Source organism: Phocoena phocoena, chromosome 2, assembly GCF_963924675.1.
Source record: "Phocoena phocoena chromosome 2, mPhoPho1.1, whole genome shotgun sequence".
In the NCBI taxonomy this organism is placed as follows: domain Eukaryota; kingdom Metazoa; phylum Chordata; class Mammalia; order Artiodactyla; family Phocoenidae; genus Phocoena; species Phocoena phocoena.
Genome location: NC_089220.1, coordinates 158,767,069 through 158,793,962, shown reverse-complemented (window position 1 = coordinate 158,793,962; position 26,894 = coordinate 158,767,069). Strand labels below are relative to the sequence as shown.

At 39.0% G+C, this 26,894-nt stretch overlaps 1 protein-coding gene across 1 annotated transcript in view; it reads left to right on the top strand.

The window, feature by feature from the left end:
* Positions 1 to 26,894, top strand: part of ANKRD26 (ankyrin repeat domain containing 26) — an 88,641-nt gene that overhangs the window by 5,702 nt on the left and 56,045 nt on the right. The window contains exons 2-12 of the mRNA XM_065871914.1: positions 1,985 to 2,099; positions 2,262 to 2,435; positions 6,834 to 6,940; positions 10,752 to 10,822; positions 15,399 to 15,432; positions 17,847 to 17,919; positions 18,832 to 18,892; positions 18,982 to 19,181; positions 22,495 to 22,621; positions 22,924 to 22,985; positions 25,831 to 25,924. Coding sequence (XP_065727986.1) covers positions 1,985 to 2,099; positions 2,262 to 2,435; positions 6,834 to 6,940; positions 10,752 to 10,822; positions 15,399 to 15,432; positions 17,847 to 17,919; positions 18,832 to 18,892; positions 18,982 to 19,181; positions 22,495 to 22,621; positions 22,924 to 22,985; positions 25,831 to 25,924 — 1,118 coding nt within the window. The remainder of the gene's footprint in view (positions 1 to 1,984; positions 2,100 to 2,261; positions 2,436 to 6,833; positions 6,941 to 10,751; positions 10,823 to 15,398; positions 15,433 to 17,846; positions 17,920 to 18,831; positions 18,893 to 18,981; positions 19,182 to 22,494; positions 22,622 to 22,923; positions 22,986 to 25,830; positions 25,925 to 26,894) is intronic.

Below are 26,894 nucleotides of genomic sequence, written 5' to 3'. Positions count from 1 at the left end.
CATCAAAAATCTACAAACAGTAAATGCTGGAGTGGGTGTGGGGAAAAGGGAACCCTCCTGCACTGTTGGTGGGAATGTAAATTGATACAGCCACTATGGAGAACAATATGGAGGGTCCTTAAAAAACGAAAAATAGAGCTACCATACAACCCAGCAAACCCACTTCTGGACATATACCCTGAGAAAACCATAATTCAAAAAGATACATGTACCACAATGTTCATTGCAGCACTATTTACAATAGCTAGGACGTGGAAGCAACCTAAGTGTCCATCAAGAGATGAAAGGATAAAGAAGATGTGGCACATATATACAATAGAATATTCCTCAGCCATAAAAAGAAATGAAATTGAGTTATTTGTAGTGAGGTGAATGGACCTAGAGTCTGTCATACAGAGTGAAGTAAGTCAGAAAGAGAAAAACAAATACCATGTTTGTATTTTATTTTATTAACGAAAGAACTGCTTTTATTTTATTATTTTTTAAAAATTGAAGTATAGGTGATTTACAGTATTGCTCATCATGGTTTTAAGAACTAAAAGTTATTTAAGTGCCAACTGTGTGACTAGAACTGCAGTAGACCTGTTATATAGACCATTATTTCATTTGATGTAAGGCACGATGGATTGTATGATGCCCCACTATTTTATATATTAATACAGAAATTTTTTAAAATGTTACCAACTCACAGATATAGAGAACAAACTAGTGGTTACCAGTGGGGAGAGGAAAGGGAGGAGGGGCAAGATCGGGGTAGGGGATTAAGAGGTACAAACTATTAGGTATAAAATAAGCTACAAGGATACAATGTACAACATGGGGAATATAGCCAATATTTTATAATAACTATGAATGGAGTATATAACCTTTAAAAATTGTGAATCACTATGTTATACCCCTATGATATATAATTTTTATTTTATTATTTTATTTTTGGCTGCGTTGGTTCTTTGATGCTGTGCACAGGCTTTCTCTTGTTGTGGTGAGCAGGGGTTACTCTTCCTTGCGGTGCGCGGGCTTCTCATTGTGGTGACTTCTCTTGTTGTGGAGCACGGGCTCTAGGCGTGTGGGCTCAGGAGTTGTGGCTCGCGGGTTCTAGAGCGCAGGCTCAGTAGTTGTGGTGCACGGGCTTAGTTGCTTTGTGACACGTGGGATCTTCTGGGACCGGGGCTCGAACCTGTGTCCCCTGCATTGGCAAGTGGATTCTTCACCACTGCGCCACCAGGGAAATTCCGTAATATATAAGATTATACATCACCTATACTTAAATTTTAAAAAATGGCAACTTTAGGCACAGAGACAGAGATAATTAGACCAACAGGAAAAATGAGAAACGAACAGACAAAAAATGCTACCAATAATAGTTGTAACACATCATGAATTATAAATTTCATTCCAATGTCAGAGATGTTAAAATGTGAGAAAATGAGCATATTAGAATCATTGAAGTACAGTGTTCTCTCTAGTCCTCAAGACATATCTTCAAAAGAGGTATAATATCCTTTTACTTAATTGAAATGTTGCCCTTGTAAAATAATAGTAATAATTATGATAATATTACCTAATAATTATTGAGCTGTTATCTGTGCGAGGAACTGTTCTAAACCCTTTGCATGAGTTCTCATTTAAGCATCACAGTGGTGTCCTGTGAGATAACTACTGCTCTATCCCCATTTTGTTGATGAGGAAATTGAGGCACAGAAAGGCTAAGTGACAGCTAATAAGTGACACAGTTAAAGTCAAATTCAAACCCAAGTTGAGCTGAATCTCAAGGTCATGTTCTTTCTGTTCAAGCAGGTTGTTCTTTCGTTAATGTGGAGAGTAAGAAGAGCTAATATATATTGTTCTTTCTCCAGAAGAAAACTAAATATTTGTTTTAAAGGGATAGGAATAGCATGCTATCAAATGTTTTCAATTACATGAACAATTGCATGTTTTGACATAGTGCACTACAGTTTCCTAAAAACTCCTCTCGGTTTCGTAGGACTGCTCTCCATTTGGCCTGTGCCAGTGGCCATCCAGCAGTGGTAACTCTCCTAGTGGAGAGAAAATGCCAGCTTAACCTCTGTGACAACGAAAACAGGACAGCGCTGATGAAGGTACATAGTAGCCAACCATGTCAACGTGAGATGGATTTGATTTAACTGCTTAGAATAAAAATGGATTTATCTCATTTAAATAAAACGAATTGGTGAAACTTCTGGAATGTTTACTCTGAATTCCTAGAATTTACAGTCTGTGTCTTGGCATAACACTTACAGGCCATACAATGCCAGGAAGAGGAGTGTGCAACTATTCTGCTGGAACATGGTGCCGACCCAAATGTCATGGATGTCAGTGGCAACACTGCTCTCCACTATGCTGCTCTTTATCAGAATATATCGCTCGCAGCAAAGCTGCTTTCACATGACGCCAACATTGAAGCAAGGAACAAGGTATAGCTCAACTATATTTACAAAATATTTGCAATACATGGTTGTTTTTTTTTGTTTTAGCTGCAGATGTTTTATCTATAATAATATGTATACTGAATACCACCCATCAGGGCCTGTTACCGTGGAAACAACTCCAAAGCCAAGTCACGGGCTGGAGAAAGGTGGTGCTCACAGAAAGAGCACAATTCTGTCTCCCAGCCACCCTTCTACCCCAGAAGGAAAATCTTCCCATTAGGATATGCCTGGGAGTGGGTGGTGGTCTCAGAGCCCACACAAGACAAAGACCTAGGGGGAGTGAGGTGAGGTGGCGGCTGGCTGCTTGCAGGGGCTCGGGGAATGGGTGCTGTTGGGGATGGATGGGAGGAGGAAGGAGACCCAGTACCCAGCAGGGAGAGCTGGGTGAGTGCAGGTGGCCAGGGCAGGCAGCAGGCTCTGAGCCCTCCAGGACCCCAGGTTCTAAGATCGGGGAAAGTGGGGCAGGTCGTGTTTGACAGCCAGCAAGGGTGTTCACTTATGCTGGTGGCCATTTGGTCCACCATGTACACCTTGGGGTCTTCCACGCTCAGCCTCGGGTGGCTCCTCAGCAGGGTTGTAGCTGTGCATGGGGAGCAGGTGATGGCGAAGCTGCTGTTCCTGCTTTTTCTTTGGGATACACATTACCTCCTCCTGCTGCAGCCCCACCAGGAACTCCCTCTGCTGACATAAATGGGGTCAGTTTTACATATTTGGAAGCTCAAGCATTCCCTGAGTGAAAATATTTTGAAATAACTTAATTATCTAAGATTTCACTTTAAATCATTATATTTCTAAAGAAGCATTAGAGGGTATAGCTTTCTTTTATGTGTCTATAGCAGATATTTGTGAAAACATTGCATTTGTTAAAGGTAAGACTTTTTTTTTTCCCCAAATATTTTTTCCCCCGCTCAAATTTTTTTCCTGATTAGTGTAAAACAACACAGAAATGCAAAACTTGCCTTGGAGATAGACTTTGTCCTAAAACTCAAACAAAACAAAAGCATTTTACAATAATAGCAATCTTGCTGCTGTTGACAAGTTCCTATTTTATTAAAAAATGATTTATGTAAAAATGATTTCTCTCTCATTGCCTAAGGCTTCAGAGGGTAAAAGGAAAAGGAAAAGGAGAGAGCAGTTGAAATATGCAGGCTGGGCTTCCCTGGTGGTGCAGTGGTTAAGAATCTGCCTGCCAATGCAGGAGACATGGGTTCGAGCCCTGGTCCGGGAAGATCCCACATGCCGTGGAGCAACTAAGCCCGTGAGCCACAACTACTGAGCCTGCACTCTAGAGTACGCGAGCCACAACTACTGAGCCTGTGCCCCTAGAGCCTGTGCTCCGCAACAAGAGAAGCCACTGCAATAAAAAGCTGCGCACCGCAAGGAAGAGTAGCCCCCGCTCACTGCGACTAGACAAAGCCCACGTGCAGCAACGAAGACCCAACGCAGCCAAAAATAAATAAATAAATTTTAAAAAATAAATAAATATGCAGGCCAATTTGGAAATTTGGCAGTTAGGAAGTGCCAAGAAGAGGTTTTGGGGTTTTTTTTTTCCCCTTCAGTTTATGTATTTAGGCAAAGTTCTTTTCAGGTTTCGGGGATAATAATTCTTATTTTGGGAAAGAGCCTAAGTGAATTGTAACCTTGCCTAGAGATCAATTTTAGGAGGACTCAGAGGAAATCAGATTGGCAGTGAATGTGTGGTGATTAAATGGGAAATAAGGGAGAAGAACAAATAATTAACTGACATATTATCCTGTTTTGGCAGAAACAGCCACTTAGATAAGAGTCTAGACTCTGCTCTCAAATCTAGAATGTCTTGATGGGAAGTAAAGGGTTTATAAGTAATGAGATCAAGTTGCATTTTGAGTTTACTCGTCCCTGTTCTACCTATTTACCCAGAAAAATTAAATGTAGTTTTGGTGACTCTTATCTCTTACACTTTTCTTTTTTTTTTTTTTTCAAATCCTCAGTTGAGAAAAGGAATTGGCCATGTGGGTAGGAGATGAGACTGACATGGTTGCTACACTAATTCTCAGCTAGCATTGTGCTCGTGAACCACAGTCACCTGGGAGAACTTATAAAAACTTTACAAGCCTAGGCTCTCCCCTGAAGATTTTGATTGAATAAATCTAGGAAGGCCCAGACATGTGTGTTTGGAAATATTTCCTCAAGATTCTGATACAGCCCTTGGTTAAGAACAATGGAATGGATGAGTGTGATTTATAAATTCACAGATCTCAAAAATAAGAAATCTCTAGAAGAGTTGGAGTTTGATAGATGCTAATTCCATCAACTCCCTCCTTTCCAACAATATTAGCCTGACTTTTTTTTTTTTTTTTTTTTTTTTTTTTTTTTTTTTTTTGCGGTACGCGGGCCCCTCACTGTTGCGGAGCACAGGCTCCGGACGCGCAGGCTCAGCGGCCATGGCTCAGGGGCCCAGCCGATCCGCGGCACGTGGGATCCTCCCGGACCGGGGCACAAACCCGTGTCCCCTGCATCGGCAGGCGGACCCTCAACCACTGCGCCACCAGGGAAGCCCTAGCCTGACTTTTATGTTTCTCTGCCTCTGTGATTGAGAAGGTGAAAGGGATATTATTGGCAATATCTATTGGCTTGAAGAATAACTCCTTTTTCCTTCCAACCACTAATCATTCACTGGCACTCAGAGAGTCTTTAGAAATTTGCTTATGGTGAGTCATTTAATAAGTAGAGTATGACCCTTCGCGATTTTTGCACCTTTTGTTATCATCCAGGTCATTAGGTCAGCAGATGTTTTTCACAAACAGGGTTTTCCTGACTGCAGTAGTAGTAAAGCATGAGCCTTCTTTTGGTGAAAGCTGCATGACAGACTCTTGCAGTGTGTCTGTTAGGTTCACTGGGCCCTGGCATAAGCAAGATGATAGTTTTAAACATCAAAACCCATGAAGTTAGTAACAGTACAGATAGGAATTGTTTTAATAATTTAGTTTCAGCAGTCTTATGAACTAATTATCCATTTGGTTAACATCAGGGAGAATTATAGAAATAGATTGTAGTTTTCTTTTTTCTTTTTTTTTTTTTTGCGGTACGCAGGCCTCTCACTGTTGTGGCCTCTCCTGTTGCGGAGCACAGGCTCCGGACGCGCAGGCTCAGCGGCCATGGCTCAGCGGCCCAGCTGCTCCGCGGCATGTGGGATCTTCCTGGACCGGGGCACAAACCCGTGTCCCCTGCATCGGCAGGCAGACGCTCAACCACTGCAGCACCAGGGAAACCCATAGATTGTAGTTTTAACAGGCATTGGAAACATTCTTGAAGTGGGTATTATGAATCTTAATAGAAATTTTTATTACATGTTGGGACCCACTTTTTTTTTGTAAAACACATGATACTAAAGAAAGGAAAGGTTTTACGTGCAAATATTTGCTTTATACCCACCCGTTTGGAAACACTCACAGCAAACATAAAAACACAAGTGGGCTATAGACTAAATGTGGCCCCTGGATGTGTTTAGCTTTCCTCCACAAATTGAGTCAGCATTTAAAATTTAGGAGACTCATGCAGAAATCTGCATTTCAGGCTTCTCTTAAGGAATCCAATCTGGTCCCCCTTGAGCCCACGCTACTGTTTGGTCTGCCGTGCAAAGGGTGCCCCTTCTGTATGGCGCGCGTTCTCCGGTTCGCTGGCCTCACCTGGTCCTATCTTCACTTACTTGGGTCGCCTACTTTGCCTCCATAAGCATCTGTGTTTCCAGTTCCTGTATTACAGTTTATTTTGATAAATATTTCTAGATTTTAAAACAGTCATTAATTTATAATCTATTTCATATTTTAAAAGAATCTCTTAAGAATGGGATTGAAATGTTCAAGTTAGAATTTATAAGTTGGTTTTTTAAAAAAACTTTTTCTTTACATGTTCATGTGAAGAATCGTATTCCCATTGGAATGTCTGTAAACCTTATGAGGTTAATTGGTTATCGTTGGATAGGTTATGCATGTTGCAGACAATATTATATCTTTCTCCTCAGCATTGTTCCTAAAATATGCAGTTGATTTAATAGTTAAATGATTATCTCTGGAGGAGTGTTTAGAATGTATAGACTAGTATAGAGCAATAAAATAACTACAGTATACCTGATAAATACTGTGATAGAAGCAAAGATCCTTGGAACCGGTAAATGTTGGAAGTGAGTTTTAGAGAATGACTTTGCAGTTAATCATGTGAAGAAGTGAGGAGCATTTTAAAGAGAAGGAAGCAGCACAGGGTGGGTGAGAAGGAAGGGGCTTCTTTTTATTTACTTTCTATATTAGATGTTTAAGTTCAGAGAATCTATTATAAGTTTTAAAATTCAGTTTAGAAACATGTAACTTTGTACCTTCTGTATAAAGTGTTTCTGCTGTTTTACAGGAGGACCTCACACCACTTTTACTTGCTGTAAGTGAAAACAATCAGCACATGGTGGAATTTTTAGTAAAGAAAGAAGCAAATATACATGTAGTTGATAAGATGAAAAGGTACGGTAGTTTGTTCTTTTTCTTTTTAAAAACCTTAGTGCTGTTCTAGAGTGGTGACAGAAAGATTAAATTAGTAAGAAGAGGATTAATGTATAATCAACACATCATCAGGTGGAAAAGCAATTACTCTGACTGTGTATCATGAAAAATAATGTATAGCAGGATTCATATTCCTTTATAATATTGACTGATGTCATTTGCAACCTGATTGTTTTTTTTTTGTTCACATGATCTTATAATAGCTAAGGGATTTCGTATTAGTTTTATTAGCTTTATAAAATATGGATTCTACTTTTTAATTTACCTTATGACACAGTATTGAATTTCTTAATTCTTTTAGAATAATTTTTTAACCTCTACTTTGTGTATATATTTTTCCTTAAAAGATGCATGTCTTTGGGATGACTCTTTGCTTTAAATTACTTTCTTTGAAGAGTACTGATGTTATTAGGTTATCACTAAGTGATTGTTAATCACTATTACCAGACACTTTGGGCTCATCAGTTTTTATCCTTTTTCATTTCTAGTACATTTTTGGCGGGGGGGAGATACGTGGGCCTCTCACTGTTGTGGCCTCTCCCGTTGCGGGGCACAGGCTCCGGACGCGCAGGCCCAGCGGCCATGGCTCACGGGCCTAGCCGCTCCACGGCATGTGGGATCTTCCCGGACCGGGACACGAACCCGTGTCCCCTGCATCGGCAGGTGGACTCTGAACCACTGCTCCACCAGGGAAGCCCCATTTCTAGTACATTTTGATGTTCTTATTTTTGATTGATGAAGGTAGAAGGCAGAAAGATAGCTTTAATTGGATAAATATTTCCTTCAATGAAGACAAGTCATAGGTGGGTGATAAGGAGGAAAGTGATGGGCTTTAGATTCAGACTGGGTTTAATTCCTAGTTTTCCTACGTATTAGGTGTATGACCTTGGGAACGTTACTTATTATCAGCAAATATGTTTCCTGATATGAAAAGGAGGATAGTAGTATATCCTTCAAGGGTGGTTGTGTGGAAGAAAGATTACATATATAGTATTTCATTTAGTGCCTAGCACATGCTTGTCAGCAACATTAACTGCAACCATGACTATTTTTATTTCATTATTATTAATATTATTGTTTTAAGCCTGCAAATAGCTTTTCCTTAACCTGACCTCTAGCTGATTTTGAAGTATAATATAACAGACTAAGGAAGAAATGGGGAATTCTTCCTTTATATACTCACCTGCTTCAGATAAGTGACCTCAGCATAGTTTCTTGTCCATCAAGGACTTTAAATTAGCAATTTCTTCTACATGCCCTCTGAGTGGGGCAGGAGGCTTCTTTTTTGTCCCTTCATTTTAGCCTTGGAGGTAATTTACAAAGATGAACACTTGAATGTGTAAATGGTCAGTTCTGCATGGATGGGCAAGATATTAACTTGGTAAAGTATATCAAATTAGCTGTTAAAGTTAGCTAAAGTTCCTAAGGGTGAAGTTATCTCTCTGTTATTTTAGAACAGCCCTCATACTTGCTGTAAACGATGAGTCAACAAATATAGTCAGGCTTCTTCTTCAGCAAGGTATTGATGTCTTTTCTCAAGATATCTATGGATGGACCGCGGAAGAATATGCTCTTATTAGTGGTTTTAATATGTAAGTGTTTACATTAAAATGCCAGTTACCACTAAACTGTGGTTAAAAATAATTTAACTGTTACTTGTTATGTGACAGGTGAGAGTTCTAGTTTGGTGCAGGCAGCTTGGGAATGGTGGTGAGATGTTCCCCATTATCAGCTGGAAACCAGCCGAAAGGCCAGACTAGTTAGATGTAGCAGTGGGCACAGGGTTCTTTATCTCAGGACTTTAAGACTTTATATCCTTAAAGATCGTAACAGTATCCATTTCATTCCAAGTGTAACCCCTGTGCATGGGGTACAAGTAGTGTCACAGCTCTGATTTTTCTAACTTGTTATTTGGGTCTTGAAGTGTTTAGTTCAGCAGACTATCCTATATTTTCTCTTGGGGACTTACTTCTATACTCTCCCTCTTAAATTTTGCAAGAACCTAAGGGATTCCCTAAGAGCAAAGAGACAGTCCTCATCCATAAGTCATTTGGAGGGGAAAAAAAGGGCATTCTCACCATTCTGTTGATTGCATTGATTCTGTTGCTGCAGTGTTGCTACTAAAACTGGTCTTAGCAGGGTCTCCTTGGCAGCTGGATCTGCAGTCTGGATGTTGCTCTATAAAAACCTTTAATAACTTGAAAAGAAAAAAGAAACTGGTCCTGCAGTCGGGTCACGATCGACCTTTGCTCCCAGGATGCCCTTGCTGATCCAGATTCCTCAGTCTTCTTGGTGATGCACACTTAGACTTCAAAGTGACAACTTTTTTAGTTCTCATACATATGCCTGTAGCTCAGCCACTGTTCCAAAGCACCAGCACCCAGTTCTGGCACCTGGGCCTCCTAGCTTTAGCCACACACACCCTCCCCGACACACTCAAAAACCTTATGTAGCCCACATCTTAGCCCAGATCTTCACGATGAGTTACCCTCTTACTTGTCTTTTCTGCTAGCAGATGTCAATGGGAACCGTTTTAGGCTTTCAGAGAGGTTCAAATGCTCCTGCCGGGAGAGAGCTGACTTTCCTTTTTCCTTTGTTACCAGACCTGAACCTCAAGGCTGCTTTATATCCTGTGGGGCACTTTTTCTTAGGTCGTGGAAGGTCCCATATCATCCTCCTCAGAGTAGTGGGTGCCAGCTTGCCTGAGATTCCATAACTGAGGTTGGCCCCTCAAGTGATCTGTTTTCCATGATAATGAAAATCTTCTAAATGATTTACATCTGCCTCAACCTTCAAAGTATTTTCAGATTCTGCCTCATAAGGAACCCATTCACCAGAAATCCCTGAATCTCAAGTAGGTTAGTTGGCATTAGGAGAGGTAAGCCCTGTCCAGGACTTGTCAGCATCCATTGTAAAAGTAGGGTTATGTCTTCCAAGTGAATTGGAAATGAACATGGAGCTTAAGCATCATTCTAAGAAAGATCTGTTGGTTCAGAGTTTGAGTAGGTAGAGAAGCAGTAGTAGTGGTCCAAGCCAGGTCTGAACTTTGATTGGTTTTCTACTCTTGGTGTGATTAGCTGTGATAATTGGGGACAGTTATGTTATCTAATATAATGAGGTCATATATTTATAAACAAATTCAGTTACAAATTATAGAATAGCTGAGAGTCCTTGAATTACAAACCACAAAGAAAGGACAGCTAATCACCCTGATTACTGACATTTTTCCTGAAAACTGCAACATTAGAATGTTAAACCTATGAAAAGACACACACATTGGGTTTTTAATATGATTTTTAAAAATTAATTAATATATTATTTATTTTTGGTTGCGTTGGGTCTTTGTTGCTGTGCGCGGGCTTCCTTTGGTTGCGGTGAGTGGGGGCTACTCTTTGTTGCAGTGTGCGGACTTCTCATCGTGGTGGCTTCTCTTGTTGTGGAGTTCGGGCTCTAGGCGTATGGGCTTCAGTAGTTGCGGCACGTGGGCTCAGTAGTGGCTCATGAACTCTAGAGCTCCGGCTCAGTAGTTGTGGCGCACGGGCTTAGTTGCTCCACGGCATGTGGGATCTTCCCGGATCAGGACTCGAACCCGTGTCCCCTGCAATGGCAGGTGGATTCTTAACCACTGCGCCACCAGGAAAGTCCCACAATTGAAGTTTTGATAATAGCTCTGACATTGTCTGAAGTGATCTAAGAATTTAATATATTTGGTAATTGTTTTTCATATTAGTATTAAAATAGTAATATTATTTATCACATTTTTAATACATAGCAATCGCCAACTGATTTCTGAATATAAAGAAGAAAAGAGACCTAAAACTCCTTCTCAAAATAGCAACCCAGGTAAGACGTCTGATAGTGAATTACTCTTGGTGACCCTACCATAGATAAAGTAAGAGTGAGGAAGTTTTAATAATGAAAGAGCAATGAAAAAAAACAGTGTGTAAACTGCATGTATATTTTTATTTTTTTAATTAATTTCTTAATAGTCTAGTATTCAGAATTGTTTAAGAAGTTAATTGTAGGTAATTTAAAATCAGAGACAGTATTGTCTGAAAAGAAATCCACCTATTTAATCATGGCGCCTAAAATCCCATATTATATCTTTGTGTAAATAAGAAAAAAGATTTTTCGGTTAGTATGTTGTATGTTTCCTCTATAATCACATGAATATTAGTTATTTTACAGTGATTAGCCTCACTAAAAAAGTTACCAACTTTAAGCCTGGGAACTCAACAGTACCTTCCTGGTACTTTAAACAGATGGCAAACAAGAAGAACTGCAAAGCTGAGCCAGTGTACAGCGTACCAAGAAGAGATTATTTTTGAAAGATACCTACTGATAGTACAGAAGTCAGAAAAGCAATGCTGGTAGAGAAGCACTGGTTATTTTCCATATTATTGTACCAGCGAGGTCTCGCTATTACCAACTTCATTCCTCACAAGTCCAAACAGTGAGATAGGCTGACTTCATCAGAACCAGATGTTTTCTTCTGTGTGTTGGATAATTGTCATGACACTATAATTTTGTTAGAACGACATGGTCTGTTGCCATTAGTTAAAGGATTATCATAATATTCAAATAGCCCAACTGGGGACTCAGCAAACTCTAGTAAAAGCACAAAAATACTTCACATTAAGAAAAACACTATTGTGTTCCCTAGATGTGACACCTAGCGCGTTGTACAATCTGTATGAGGACACCTCTAACATAGTAGACCTCTGTCCATCAAAGAACTTCTGTAGGTTGGTTTTACACGTTAGAGGAGATACAGAGATGAAATAGAGCTTTGGTCTTCAAGGTGCTCATAATAGAGTTGTCCCTGGTTAATTTCTGTATTTTTTTAAATGGAATTTTCAAAGAAAACATTTATTTATTTGTTAATTTGTCCACAAATTAACTATCAAGTATCTTTTAGGTACTAGGCACTATTCTGATGTCACAGGATGCAAACATGTAAAAAACACAGTCCTTGGGCTTCCCTGGTGGTGCAGTGGTTGAGAGTCCATCTGCCGATGCAGGGGACACGGGTTCGTGCCCCGGTCCGGGAGGATCTCACATGCCGCGGAGCGGCTGGGCCCATGAGCCATGACCTCTGAGGCTGCGCGTCCGGAGCCTGTGCTCCACAACGGGAGAGGCCACAACAGTGAGAGGCCTGTGTACCACACAAAAAAAATAAAACGAAACAAAACAACAACAACAAAAACACAGCCCTTGTCCTCCAGGAGCTTGTTATTATAATGATCATTTTCATTATTTAGTATACTTTATTCTGTGCTTACTATGTCCCAGAGCCCACTAGGAGTTTATAAATTGTCTTTATGTATTTTTTTAAATTGGTGTTTCATATATGCCAGATATTTTAAGTCCATGGTGAGGGATTCGAGTTTTTAAAAAGTGCATGGACCTTAAGGTAAGCGTGCAGAGTGAGAAGTTTGCCAGGTAAAGAGGGAGAAGGACAGCGTTTGGCTGGAGGAACATCTATCAAGAGCACATGTTTTGCAGAAAGAACAGCAGTGTACAGGCTAAGATGTACGAGTGGACTTGGCAGGATTTATGAGCAGTTCAGTTTTGCTGGTGCAGAAAAGGTGCTGTGGGGATGGTTGGTAAAGAACACTTGAGGAGGGGCTGGAGAAAAGTAGGGCAGGCACTGAGCTCCACAGCGGGACAAAGGGAAGGTCTCCTGGGGACAATCTGAGTCACGTACTGCAGGGATCCTCCTCTAGGAATTTGAGTACCAGCCAATGATGAAAAGATGTCAGTGGAATTATAAAGCCCTTAACTGAGGACTGAGGGTCTTGAGATGGAGGGAAATATCATTATTCCACATAGATCAGTTTCTTTTTTTCTTTTTAAATATTTATTTTTTTTGGCTGCGTCAGGTCTTAGTTGTGGCGTGCAGGCCCCTTGTTGCAGCGTGTGGGCTTCTCTCTAGTTGTGGTGCGTGGTAGATCAGTTCCTATATTTGTTCATCTGAGTGTGCTAAATAAAACTCTCATTCAAAATAAAAACTAAAAAGGAAAAACAAAAAAAAGAAAAGTAGGAGAGAATGGTGGTGATGTTGCAAAAGTTTTTTTAAATGAAAATTTCAAGGAGTATCAATTATATCAAGTAAAATTACTGAAAAGAAAGTTGGATTTAACTCTTAAAAGTTCTTTGGTGGTAACCTTTTCATAAGGACAATTTAAGAGTCATAACATCTACTTTTTACATGAGTGGTACTTCTCATGTCCAAATATGGAAAAATTATCACATCTACCAAGGTCCTAGCTAAGTTTTTCATAACAGCGGCAGCTGCCCACGTAGGGTCAGCGAAAACAGTCTGGCCTGGTGAGTACGCTTGCCCGCGTCTTCCCAGAGTTGTCAAAACCTGGAGTGGGACTTCCCTGGTGGTCTAGTGGTTAAGACTCCTTGCTTCCACTGCAGAGGGCATGGGTTTGATCCCTGGGGAACTGAGATCCTGCATGCCACTCGGTGTGGCCACAAAAACAAAAACAAAACAAAAAACCTGGGAGTCAACTGTGAGGAATTAAACCCTGCTTAGTTGGAGAAAATTAACTGATCTTTTCATTTTCTTTATAGGAACTTTCATACTTTAGAACATATTGTCAATCATCAGAATTCTTTGTTTTTTTTCTGGTTGAAATAGGATTGTTGCTTGTTTCAATTAGTTTCTGACGTCACTGTTTCATCTATCCCTTTTATGCCTTTATTCAAATGGATATAGAAATACAGGAATCTCCAAGGCAAATATCAAGAAAAACAACTTTGAGGAAGGTTATTCTGTGAAATAACCTGACTGTAATCACATATAACACATCAACCCAAATAATACAGACTTCATGTAAACAATGCAACTGTTTGAGAGGTTCCCCAAACCACACCAGGTTTGGCTCTTCCATAGAACTCCCAGGACTCAGCATGTGGTTGTACTCATGCTTGTGATTTATTACAGTGAGAGAATACCAAGCAAAATCAGCAAAGGGAAAAGGCACACGGTGCGAAGTCTGCAGGAAACCAGGCGCAAGCTTGCAGGTGTCCTCTCCCCGTGGAGTTACTGCATGTACTTCATTCCCCCAGCATCAGATTATGACAACACATGTGAAATGTTGTCCAGCAGTACCAGAGTCTCTCCCTCCCTCCCTTTTTTTGTTCATCAGCTTAAGATACGATGACATATGCCTTACAAGCTGAAGAAGCATGATTTCTATAATCATTTGCCACATAATGGGAAGGGTTGAGAAAAATGACATCCCTCACTACTACACAGCACTAACTGTTTGGACCGTGCTGCTCTATGTGGTGGGTCCAGATAGACTCTTGAGCAATGGAAGGACACAGTCTCAAGGGATTATACTTTTAAAATGTATATATATTTCAAACTTAAAAAAAATTCAACTTCTCCATCCTCACCATCCAGTTGACCCCATTTGTCCTTCCCTGCCTCCCTTTCAGGAGATTATCCTTTATAAAACTGGAATTACAAAGTCTTTCATGCTTATCTTGCAATTGGATATAGGGCCAGAAAGAGTTTGTTTCCTGTGTTTTGCCATGCTCTAAAGTACAGTGCCTGTAGACCAGGCTTCCTTGTGACAGGGCGTTTTTACCCTGAACTGAAGAGCCAGAGAAGTTGTGTTACGTGATGGCAAAATACATGTATTCTCTATGCACTGCTCTGAGTGATGGAAGTCCAGAAATATCATGCTATTTAAGTTTGCTATTGTCAGTTTATGGTACTGATTCTACTAATGATATCATTTTCTGTCAGTCTCACAGTTTGGTTAGGATTATGGTCATTGTAAACAGCACTTCACTTTTAGGTATCAAATTTTGATAAGTACTGTTCTTTATTTTTTGTTTTCATTTCATAAATGTAAAGGTGGGGAAATGGCTCTCATGCATAATTGCCTAGCAGTAGTATAATCAGCATTCACTCTAGTATACTCTCCAGGTGTGGTTCCAAACGAATACTTTTTAAAAAAAATTAATTAATTTTATTTTTGGCTGCGTTGAGTCTTCGTTGCTGCACGTGGGCTTTCTCTAGTTGTGGAAGTGGGGGCTACCCTTTGTTGCGTCATGCGGGCTTCTCATTGTGGTGGCTTCTTTTGCAGAGCACAGGCTCTAGGCGTGCAGGCTTCAGTAGTTGCAGCGTGCGGGCTCAGTAGTTGTGGCTCACGGGCTCTAGAGCGCAGGCTCAGTAGTTGTGGCGCACGAGCTTAGTTGCTCCATGGCATGTGGGATCTTCCTGGACCAGGGCTCGAACCCGTGTCCCCTGCATTGGCAGGCGGATTCTCAACCACCGCGCCACCAGGGAAACCCGCAGAGGAATACTTTTTAACAAAGCATCAGTCTTACACTTTTAATATTCTGTATTTTTCTATTGTTGATTTAAAATGTGTTTTACTTTTTCCTTTAATAGTGGATGAGAGTTCTGAAGAAGAGTCTTTAAGCAGGTAGGATTTTATGGATTTTTAAAACTTGTGTGTTTAACTAAGGGAACATGGAGAAAAGAAACTAACGTTTGCTGAGTGTTCTACTCTGGGTTAAACACTGTATTATGTGCTTAAATTTGTTACATCATAAAGTCATCACAACCGCTTTGCAAAGTAGCTGTGCTATATAGCTTACTTTAATTAATTAGGCAGCTGTGGTTTGGAGGGCTTGGTTAATTGACCCATGATTCTATAGTCAACAAGTTGCTGACCTGTGATGTGACGGTCAGCCCCAGATCCACTCTCATGTCCCTCAGCAGAGATTGATAAGTACCCGTGTAGCACTGGGGTCAAGATACAGACCCAAATCAGATCAACTCAGAAAGTCAAATTTAGTTATGTATTGACTCTGATTTAGAGTTTTCCTAAGAAGCCTGGTTAGTCCAAGTCTTTGTCCTGATATATTTGACAATTGCAGTGGTAACTAGTACCTTGTATTTACCATTGAGGTGTTATGGCAGATCTCAGGTAGCTGAGGCCTCAGAACCATAGGGTTTTATACAAGCAAGACCTCATTAGGCAGGTCTTCTTAGATATAACGATGTCTACTCTCCTTAAGGTGAATTAGTTTTCTATAAGAGAGAAGTATCTGCCTATAGACCATGTTATGTTAATTAAATTCAACATCTACATAGAGCATCTGTCTCGTTGATTTCTCTACTTACTGCCTTCCCAGTCTGGTTTTGGTTTTCCCTTCAGGGTAGTACCCTTGCCTGGTTTTCTGAAGTTTTTTCTTTTTTCCAAGAGTCTTTTTTCTTTTCTTTTCTTTTTTTTTAATAAATAAATTTGTTTATTTTTGGCTGCATTGGGTCTTCATTGCTGCGTGTGGGCTTTCTCTAGTTGCGGCAAGCAGGGGCTACTCTTCGTTGTGGTGCACGGGCTTCTCATTGCAGTGGCTTCTCTTGTTGCGGAGTGCTCGGGCTTCAATAGTTGTGGCACGTGGGCTCAGTAGTTGTGGCTCACGGGCTCTAGAGCGCAGGCTCAATAGTGTGGCGCATGGGCTTAGTTGCTCCGGGGCATGTGGGATCTTCCCAGGCCAGGGCTCGAACCCGTGTCCCCTGCATTGGCAGGCGGATTCTTAACTACTGTGCCACCAGGGAAGTCCTGAGCCCATCCTTGATTCAGGAACCATTGCCTTCACAAGCTGAAATCTTAAAGGTTGGAGGCTGCTATTGAGCAGGCCTCAGGGGTGAGGCACAATGGTGATTTGGGAGGGGAGCCTATAGGAAGGAAGATATTTAGGCAGTACATAGGGAAAGAGAGGCACAGCTGCCAGGACTCTGTTTCTACAGCACTGTCTCTGCTTGGGGATCTGAGTGCCTATGAGGGTTTTTAAGAGCTAGCTGTTTATGTGGACCTGAATAAGGCAGGACCTCTATAGGAAAACTAAGTAGACTTTATAATTTTTAATGTTTTAATCTCTCTGGGAATAGTTTAACATATAAATTAAACATATAAATTTGTTCTTTGACTTTTGTACATTTAACTTTCAAACATTTCAGGGGACTCCCTGTACTGTTTTAGAGTAAAGGGGAGGAATGGGGCCTTCTTTTTTTTTTTTTTAAATAAATTTATTTATTTATTTATTTTTTGGCTGCATCGGGGTCTTCGTTGCTGCGCGTGGGCTTTCTCTAGTTGCGGCGAGTGGGGGCTACTCTTCGTTGTGGTGCGCGGGCTTCTCATTGCGGTGGCTTCTCTTGTTGCAGAGCAAGTGGTGGCGTGTGGGTTCAGTAGTTGTGGCTCGTGGGCGCTAGAGTGAAGGCTCAGTAGTTGTGGTGCACGGGCTTAGCTGCTCCGCGGCATGTGGGATCTTCCTGGGCCGGGGCTCGAACCCGTGTCCCCTGCATTGGCAGGTGGATTCTTAACAACTGTGCCATCGGAATAGCCCGGGGGGCCTTCTTTAATAAGTGGTTTCCCTGCTGGAGAACCAAGACTGCCATTTTTGACGGACACAGATTAGTCTTTGAACCAGGCACGGACAATGGAGAAGGAACAGCATATCCTTCTACTTTGTTTTAGGTCATCAGGTTTGTTCCAGTTCTGGTAAACAAAAGTTATGTTACCCATTAATTGGGTTTTCAGTTCAGGTTTTAGGACTTTTGGTGGAAACAAATTATTCTCAGGCTCTGCCAGTATATTGGCTGTCACTCTTTGTTATGGGAACTGAGAATGGGTCTTAGCTAGATATTTCATAGGTTGGGAGAGGTGGAAGCAGAAATAGGTAACTAAAAGCTTTTCTAAAACAGAGGCCACATTTTAATGATGTCAAGAAACATCATTTAATATATAGACAACCAACCTTTCACTTGATTTTTGTTTGTTTTTGGTTAAAGAAATGAAGTCACTCATTTTTGTTACATATTTTTGCTCTGAAGGCTTTCCAACAAACCTGGTGTTGATGATTCATGGCCTACATCAGATGATGAAGACTTAGATTTTGATACCAAGGTAAAGTTCTCTCCTGTGAAATTAGTTTTCCTGCTTTGAATTTAGTTTTGTGTAGTATTAACTTTTAAAGTTTAGCAGTGGTCTACCTCTCATTGTTTTATGTTTGTAATACAAAGTTGGTCAGAGCAAACCATTTTATAAAAATATGACTAGTTGAATTTTTTTTTTTACTTTGCTAAATACTGAACGTCGGGGCTGAAGAGAAAATGGGCTGGGAAGTAGATAGTAACAGGAAAAGTGTATTGAGAAGCGCTTTGCCACAAGGGAGGAAATACGAAATTTGGTCAAGGATAAGGATTCTTATTGTGATTTTTCAACCGTACTGACGTGATTTATATAATACTCATGCTTAAATGAAATCTTTAGTGGATACAGTTACTTATTGTAATAATCATAGAATTTTCCTGGGGCCTTTCAGTTCCAAAACTATATAGCATATATCATCTAGTTCTTTTTTCTTGGACAATTTTTATTTTGGTATCATAGAGTTGTTAGGAGAGAGCTTTTTTTTCTCTGTTTCTGTCTTTGGTTCTGCATTAAGCCTAAAATAACAGTCGAAATTATGGAAATTTAGAAATTAAAATTCTGTTTCTCAAAATCCATATTATGAAGGGATTTTGCTATGTTTTCTGAAGCATTCCATTAAGCGTATATTCAGGGAATTCCCTGGTTGTCCAGTGGTTAGGACTCCACGCTCTCACTGCCAAGGACCCAGGTTCAATCCCTGGTCAGGGAATTAAGATCCCGCAAGCGGTGCAGGATCTTAGTTCCCCGACCAGGGGTTGAACCCGTGCCCACTGCAGTGGAAGCATGGAGTTTTTTTTTTTTTTTGGAAGCATGGAGTTTTAACCACTGGGTCACCAGGGAATTCCCAATACTTCTTATTCTTAAAGCTCTTGTTTTCTTCTCTAGAATGTCCCGAAACCAAGTTTAACAAAGCTAATGAATGCTTCTCAGCAATCCAAGAAAAACAGTAAGTTATTTGAAGACTGTCCTTCTTGTGTTATTCACTGATTTGAAATTATGGATGTTCTCATGTACTCCACTTTGTTTTCACTATAGTAGAAGCAAAATGTGGCATCGTGAGACCAGAGAAGAGAACCTTCTTTGAGGACAATAGTTCTGATAGTGAAAATGAAGATGTGGTCGAAACCTTTCCCAAACCATCAATCAGACTCCAAGGCGTCTCTCATCCTGCTTTCCCATCACCTGAACCTCTCCCAAAACCTCTCAAGTCTTTAGCAGGCCTTGGTCTTACAAAGGTAAGTTGTTCTGTTTTGTTTTTAACTTTTTTTTTTCTGTGCTTTTTCACATACCAGACCCCTGATTCTTACGGTGATGAAAAGAATCCCTTACAGAAATGGAATTCCTCAAGATCACGATAGAAAACAGTGTAACAACAAGAGCAACATATGTGCAGGATTGAGATTTATGAACGTTGGTGGCAGTAAACCATTCTGAAGTATGCCATTATGAAAGGAAAGAATTAGAAAGCAACTAGAAAGAACAGCTAGATGAATATGAAGATGGGGAGGGGGATGAAGGGGAAGAATTCATTTAAGAAGGACAAGATGAATTTAAAGATTGAATGAGGGTCAAGATGAGAGAGATTATTATACAAACACAACAGAAATAGTGGGGTTAAGTGAGAGCAGGAACTCTATAAAATATGATAGAAATTATTTCAAATTCAAATTAACAAGAGAACGTCAGGTCATGGGAAAAAGTGCTCGCACTCTTTTGAATGACGTATAGTTGATTTTTATGAAGAACTGAAAGAGAATTTGATCCTTACCTTTTTTGGTTGTTGTTGTTGTTTTTTAATTGAAGTATAATTGATTTACAATATTGTGTTAGTTTCAGGTGTACAGCAGAATGACTTGGTTATACATATGTATATATCTATATTCTATTTTTTTCAATTCTTTTCCATTATAGTTTATTACAAGGTATTGAATATAGTTCCATGTGGAAGTTAGTTTTAATCTGAAGTTTTTTCCTTTCTAAAAAATTCTCACTTTTAAATTAATAAGGTTATGTCTTATATTTAATCTAGCAAAACCTTTGTTCATAGATAATGCAAGATGAGCTCTGTTTTAGGCCTTATCAGATTTATTATGAATTAAGAATTTTTGGCCCTTCTGCTTCTTGTGGTTTCTTACTTACTGTTTGGTATATACTTAACTTACTTAACTAATTTATCTTACTGTTTGGTATCATCTTGGTAGGCATTTTAGATCTTTTTGAGAATAGACAGAGAGGAAATAAATATTTTATCTAGTTTTTCACTAAGATTATAATTTCTAATTATGTAAATGAGGTTCTTAATTTCAAGTCATTAAATGAGAAAATTTTAAACTGCCACAGTCTTAAAGAAAAAAATATAGAAATCTTTTTTTCTGGAGAGATTCTGATTTATCTTTTCCTAGTAATATCTGTACATAATGGGCACATATACATGCATCAAATGAATGAAATCACAATTTATGATTTTTTTCTAATATAAACTACTTATTATTATAAAATAATAAGGAAGGAAAAATTACCAGCAGAGTGTACAAAATTATCTCTGGAAGACAATTTTTTACTTTTTAAAATATCTCCAGCAATAGGTACCTTTCATGTTATTCTTGAGAAACTTTATTAACTTCAGTATTTATAGTTAAACTAGCATGTAAATATTTTGTTATACAAGTTAAACTAACGTAAATTCTTTCATATCTAAAACTCAGGAATCCTGGTTACTTGATTTTTTAGTCCCTTTGTTCTTCCCTCATGTGAATATTGGGTCCTGTTTGTTAATCATAGATGTATCTGAGAACTTTTAAATCTCCAACTTGGATAATCATAGTTTTACTAATTTTTTTTAGTACTAAATCATTTCCCCAATCTTTAACTGCCATTCTATAAGGCGTAGATAGGAAGAGTTATTAGCGTGCTGTTCACAGGTGAATAAGAAAATCATGTGAATTTTAAAATAGGGTTTTATGTTTCTTTCGTACATCATAGTAGTACTTAAAAATGCCTTATAATTCCATAATCACATAAACATTCTCTTCTACAATTTTTTTTTTTTTTGCGGTACATGGGCCTCTCACTGTTGTGGCCTCTCCCGTTGTGGAGCACAGGCTCCGGACATGCAGGCTCAGCGGCCATGGCTCATGGGCCCAGCCGCTCCGCAGCATGTGGGATCTTCCCGGACCGGGGCACGAACCCGTGTCCTCTGCATCAGCAGGCGGACTCTCAACCACTGCGCCACCAGGGAAGCCCTCTTCTACAATTTAAAACTTGTCTTTTAAGATTAATTTTTGAAAAGGAATCTTCTTGTAGTCTCTTGAGTTGGTGTTTTACAATTAACTCTTTTCATTAAACTTAAAAATGCTTATTGCTATTATATCCCAGAAATGAATATTTGCACATATTCATGAAAGAGTATATTTTATATCCTTAAACAAATGTTGCAATATATAATCGAAAAATTGAAGCTCATAATTTTCTTCCCCAGTCTTGTTTATATTTTCAAAAGTTCAGAACTCTGCATAGGTTTGCATCATTTAATTATACCAGGTTAGTATATTTTACAGATATTTATCTTAACATCATATGCTTTTCCTGAACAAGTTTATCTATTACTAATCCAAATGCATTTATCCAAATCTTTCTTCTAAGTCCCCTGGGTGCCTCAAATTTCTTATGCCCCAAGCTGAAGACATTGTCCCTGATGCTTTCCTCTTTCCTGACTCTTTATAAGCTACTCTGTCTTCCCCATCCTAGTAGATAACATCACTGAAATACCGAAGCAGGAAAAATCCTGGACTCCATCCCTCCCTGAAATCACCACATCCTGTTGCTCATCAAGTTCAGTATTTTCTACCTGCTTACCATTTTTCATTTCCTATTACTTTCTCACTTATAATTTTGAGATGCTCTTTTCTAGTTTTGCTCCCCTGATGTTCATCTTTATGTTGCTGCCAGAGTGACCTTTCTAAAATATATTTGTGAAGATGTAATGCCTCTACTTATGTAGTGGATCCCCATCACGTGAAGGAGAAAGTTCATGTTCTAGGAGGACACTTGCTTTTTTTGGTTTGGCTCTGATCCTCCAGTTTTGTCTCTCCATACCATTCCCGGTAACTGTGTTCTGGTTTTCCACGTGACTTGTTATGTTGCTTCACGCCTCGTCCTTTTGCTCAGGCTGCCTTTCTAGAATCCCCTTCACATCCCCGCTCTACACTGTGTCTGTCTTTTAAGACACAGACCTGTCTTTGCAGCATTTCCTGAGTTACCCAGATACAGCTGACTCCTCTTTCCTTTGTGCCCTTCCTGTACTCTGTTCACATCAATTGTAGAGCTTTTGAATGATACTTTTCTGTTCTTATTTGTTTTCATGTAGCTCTTCTTCTCCTAGAATACAGAGCAGAATTGGTCTTCTATTTATATTTCCAGCTTTTCCCCCAGGATAGTGCCTATGATTTGATAGAACCAGTAAATGTTTGTTGTCTTACTGATTGATTGAATGACCAAATGAATGAATATGATGTTTTCTGGAATTAGGTGTTTGTTTTATTTTTATAGGAAGGAGCAACAAATCCAGAAATTGGAGAAAAAGAAAATGATACTGATATTGAAAGTGCTCCACAAGAGCAAACAGATCATAACAATTTGACTTCTTTTGATGGAGCACACAAAAATAATAGGAGTGGTAAGTTAGTGAATATTTATGAACTTTTTTCTATGCTTAAAGGCTAGTATAAAAACATCTAAAGTGTGTAGATCCAAATATACTATCCATTTCTTTTTAAGTATGTTTCTTTTGCTCTGTTTCTTCAGAAGTATCCCAACTACTACCAACTTTTTCTTCCTGAAAATGCCTCGACCCTCTGAAATTCTTTTCTGCCACTTTATTTTATTTAAATATTTGTGGATGGAGATAGACTTATACAGGTATTTAAAATTCATAGTAGTAAATGTTCTCATTAATGGATCTGTGGCTGCATTTTACAGATATGATGTCAGCGTTAGGATTAGGAGAAGAGGAAGATATAGAATCACCTTGGGATTCTGAGGTACTGTCTTCTATTATTTTTTTTTTATTTTAAAATATAAGCACTGAGTGATGTTAAAACATAAAAGGGGGATGCTTTGACTTTACTTTCTCACCTTTGCATTTGCCCATCAAAATTTTTTCCTTATATTTTTAACCTGTAATTAATTAAATAATTGTGTGCTAAATATAATAACTGCCACATAGTGCACTTTTGTTAATTTGCAAGATTCACCTAACGAAACCAGTGTAGTATAGAGCAAAAACCAAGGCTCAGAAGTCATAAGGAATCAGTTTGGGTTCTGAAGTTAAATTTATCTAAAAACTGAAGCATTATTCCAGGTCAGCCTATGGCCAAATGTATGTTTCTTTTCTTTTTTTTTTTAATTTTTGTTGGAGTATAGTTGATTTACAATGTTGTGTTAGTTTCAGATATACAGCAAAGTGAATCAGTTATACATATATCCACTCTTTTTTCGATTCCTTCCCCATATAGGCCATTACAGAGTATTCAGTAGAGTTCCCTGTGCTATACAGTAGGTCCTTATTATTGATCTATTTTATATATAGTAGGGTGTATCTGTCAGTCCCAGTCTCCCAAGCAAATGTATGTTTCTTTGGTACATATGGATGTGTAAAACTCCTAGTGAGGTTCAGAGAGAAACAGGTTGAAATGTAGTTTTTTACCACTTAGACCTGAAAAAGGTAGTGCCTGAGACTTGAAAGTATTATTACATTTGGATTGTCAAATAGATCTCAAGGAACATTTCAAGAGAAGCAAAAGAATGGGGAATAATAAGTATGTGGCGTTATAATAACCACAGTTTGGTTTAGCGATGTTTTAATAGTTACACACCATTTTGGATAGTTAAACTAGTGTGCGTTGAGTACCTTTATGGCAGCCGTACTTGAAGTAACGTAAATATAAAGTAATGATGACCTGTTGTAAAGTGACAGCTATGGAAAGAAATAAGAAGGGCCTGATCTGTTAGATATAGGCAGCTGCTGCAGTGATACAGCACTGTTTAAAGTCAAAAGACATGGTAGCATCCTGGTTCTGTCACTAGCTGTGGGATCTCGGAAAAACTTGTCTACCCTGTTTGAGCGTCAGTGACCTCCTTTGTAAAAATGATACTGGTACCCACTTCTCAGGTATGTGTAGGGAACAGATGTGGTAACACCTGTGAACACACATTGTAAACTGTAAAGGGTGCTATAGAAATGTAAGACAAAAATGATCACAGTCGCAATTAGTGACTCAGTAAATGCTGGGGCACTTTTTTAAAACCTGAAGGACAATAAAATGACAGTAGTGTTAAGAATAGGAAAATTAGAACGGGCATGTGGATTTCTAGTTTGGGGTATGTTAAGTTTCTATAGACTGTTATCGGAGATCTCCTATAGGTATCAAGTGCTTTGGTACTTGAGGTGCTCTCGACATTTTAAATGTTTTGATCTTAAATAAATTCCTGTCATTGAATACCAACTATGTGCTGGGCAGTTAGACACTGACTGTACCAATTGAGGGGTTAGGCTGTAGTGGTGGGAACATAAAACCAAACAGGAATCCTTTATAAGTCACTGTTAAGTCCTTCATGTAAAGAAAATGGAGAGGGCTTCCCTGGTGGCGCAGTGGTTGAGAGTCCACCTGCTGACGCAGGGGACACGGGTTCGTGCCCTGGTCCGGGAAGATCCCACATGCCGTGGAGCGGCTGGGCCCGTGAGCCATGGCCGCTGAGCCTGCGTGTCCGGAGCCTGTGCTCCACAACGGGAGAGGCCACAACAGTGAGAGGCCCGCGTACCGCAAAAAAAAAGAAAAAGAAAATGGAGAATGTTAAGTTAGACAACATTGAGAGAGTTTGTAGTTAGGATGGGGATGGGAGTGGGAGTGGAATTAGGTAGTCAGAAAAGATCTGCATGTGAGAAAAGCTACCAAGGGGAGGATGGGAAGGAGCCTGTCATGTGAGGGTCCAGGGGAGGGACATTCTGAACAGAGAGAACAGCAGATCCCATCTCTTCATCATTTCACTCTCGCATCTTGGAATGACCAGGAAACAGGAAGTGGGGTAACTGTCCTTACAATCATTTTTATCATTGTTGTTGTATGTAGAAAGTAAAATGTGCATAATAAAAGCTTGGCACATTTAGATGATAAATAAATGTTCTTATTCTTCCCTTATTAAAGCTTGCTGTACTTTTTTGAAGAGTTGCATAACTATATTTAAATTTTTTGCTATTATTTAAACATAAAAGTTTTTCTTACTACTTCGCTCTTTTATTCAACTAGTTTTCCTATCAATAAAAATTTTATCAAATAACAGATTCTTGTAAGCCCTTGTTTACCTAAGTGAAGCAGCTTCTACAGTGTTCTGTTTATGCTCAACATGACATACTTCATGGTTTCTTTTCATGCCAAGTATATTATTTTAATACTAAAAAATGTCTGTCTTTAGAAATATTTTAAATTTATAGCAAGTGTACTTATTAAAGAATTTATTTAAATACATATTTTTAAAAAATACTCTCTTCTTTTGACAGGGAATGCAAAGTAGAGTTAGGTATTTTGAAGTTAATTCTTTGCTGAAGTGTGCCTGTAAGTCAGTATTTTGTCTGTGAAAATAATTCCTCTGGCTTTCCATGCTCAGTTTACAGAGTCAGTAGCCAAATGAAGATAAAAGATATACTTGATCTAGAGAGTGTGTATGAAGTTTTCTATTTAAATGTTTGGGTTTTCAATCCATGCTTCTCTTATTTTTAAATCTAATTGCTTGTAAAGTAGGAAAATTTTCAAAAGTAGGGTATTTTCAGGTATTAGAAGGGGATTAGGAAATCTTTATGCAACTCATTATTAATATCAATTTTAACAGAGTATCTCTGAGAGTCTTCCACAGAAGTATGTTGATCATTTATCTGGAGCTGCAGGTCAAAGAGGAAAAAATATATTAAATGGACAAGTAGAAGGTAAGAACTGTATTTTTATGAAAAAGTCATTTGGCAGCATGTTGATTTGAAATGGGAATTCTGATATATTCTAATAGCCAAAGAAAATCACCTGTCGGTTAAGAGGAAGAATCATTCCTCACACTGATTTCAAGTTGAACTGAGCCTGTCTCATTCTGGAAAAGAAGTGCTGTATCAGAAGAACTAAGCAGCTACATCTTTTTTTCTAGTCAAAAATCCATCAACAGTTTTTAGGCAGTTTTTATTTGGCCAAAAAGCAGTGCTTGAATACTTAACTGTGTGCTGTGTTCTATTTAAGTTCTGACTGTCCAGATGTTCTTTTGTAGATGACATGCCATGATATAATCATCTATCTCCATGTCTGTTATCAAGTTACACTGTGAAGTGTGTCACCCTTTTGAGGTGGTCCTCAAAGACACAGTTTGCTTTTTGTTTAACCAAGTGTCCTAAAGCATGTACCTGAAGTTAAATCATTTTTTATTCTAAAAAGCTATGCAGCTTATATTCTGAAAACTATTACAAAATATAACACTGTTGATGTAAAAAAAAAAAAAAAGAAAAGAAAATCACCTGTCAAATGCATACTGAGGAAAAAGATGAGAAAAGGAGGGAAGCTGTGTATCTTATCTGGTGTCAGCCACAGATTAAATTGATAGTCCCCTTTAAGGAGCTAAATTATTAATTCCGTTTCAAGGTACTCTACAACCTAAGGAAAGTCGGGAAATGAGGAAGAGGAAAGAAGGAATAAAGAATGAGAGAGGCAGAGGTTACAGGGAATAAATGAAGGAAAAGGAAGCAGGGGTCTGTGGAGGACGGTGGCAAAGTAAAATAGGTCTTTAGAAAAAGGAAGAGAAGAGTATTTGAAACATGAGACAAATTTGAAGTGAGCTTCCAGCACCAACACTTGTCAGAGACGAACAGTAAAGCTTTCCCACTCTTACTGTGGGAATGTAGAAGCAGACTCATAGAT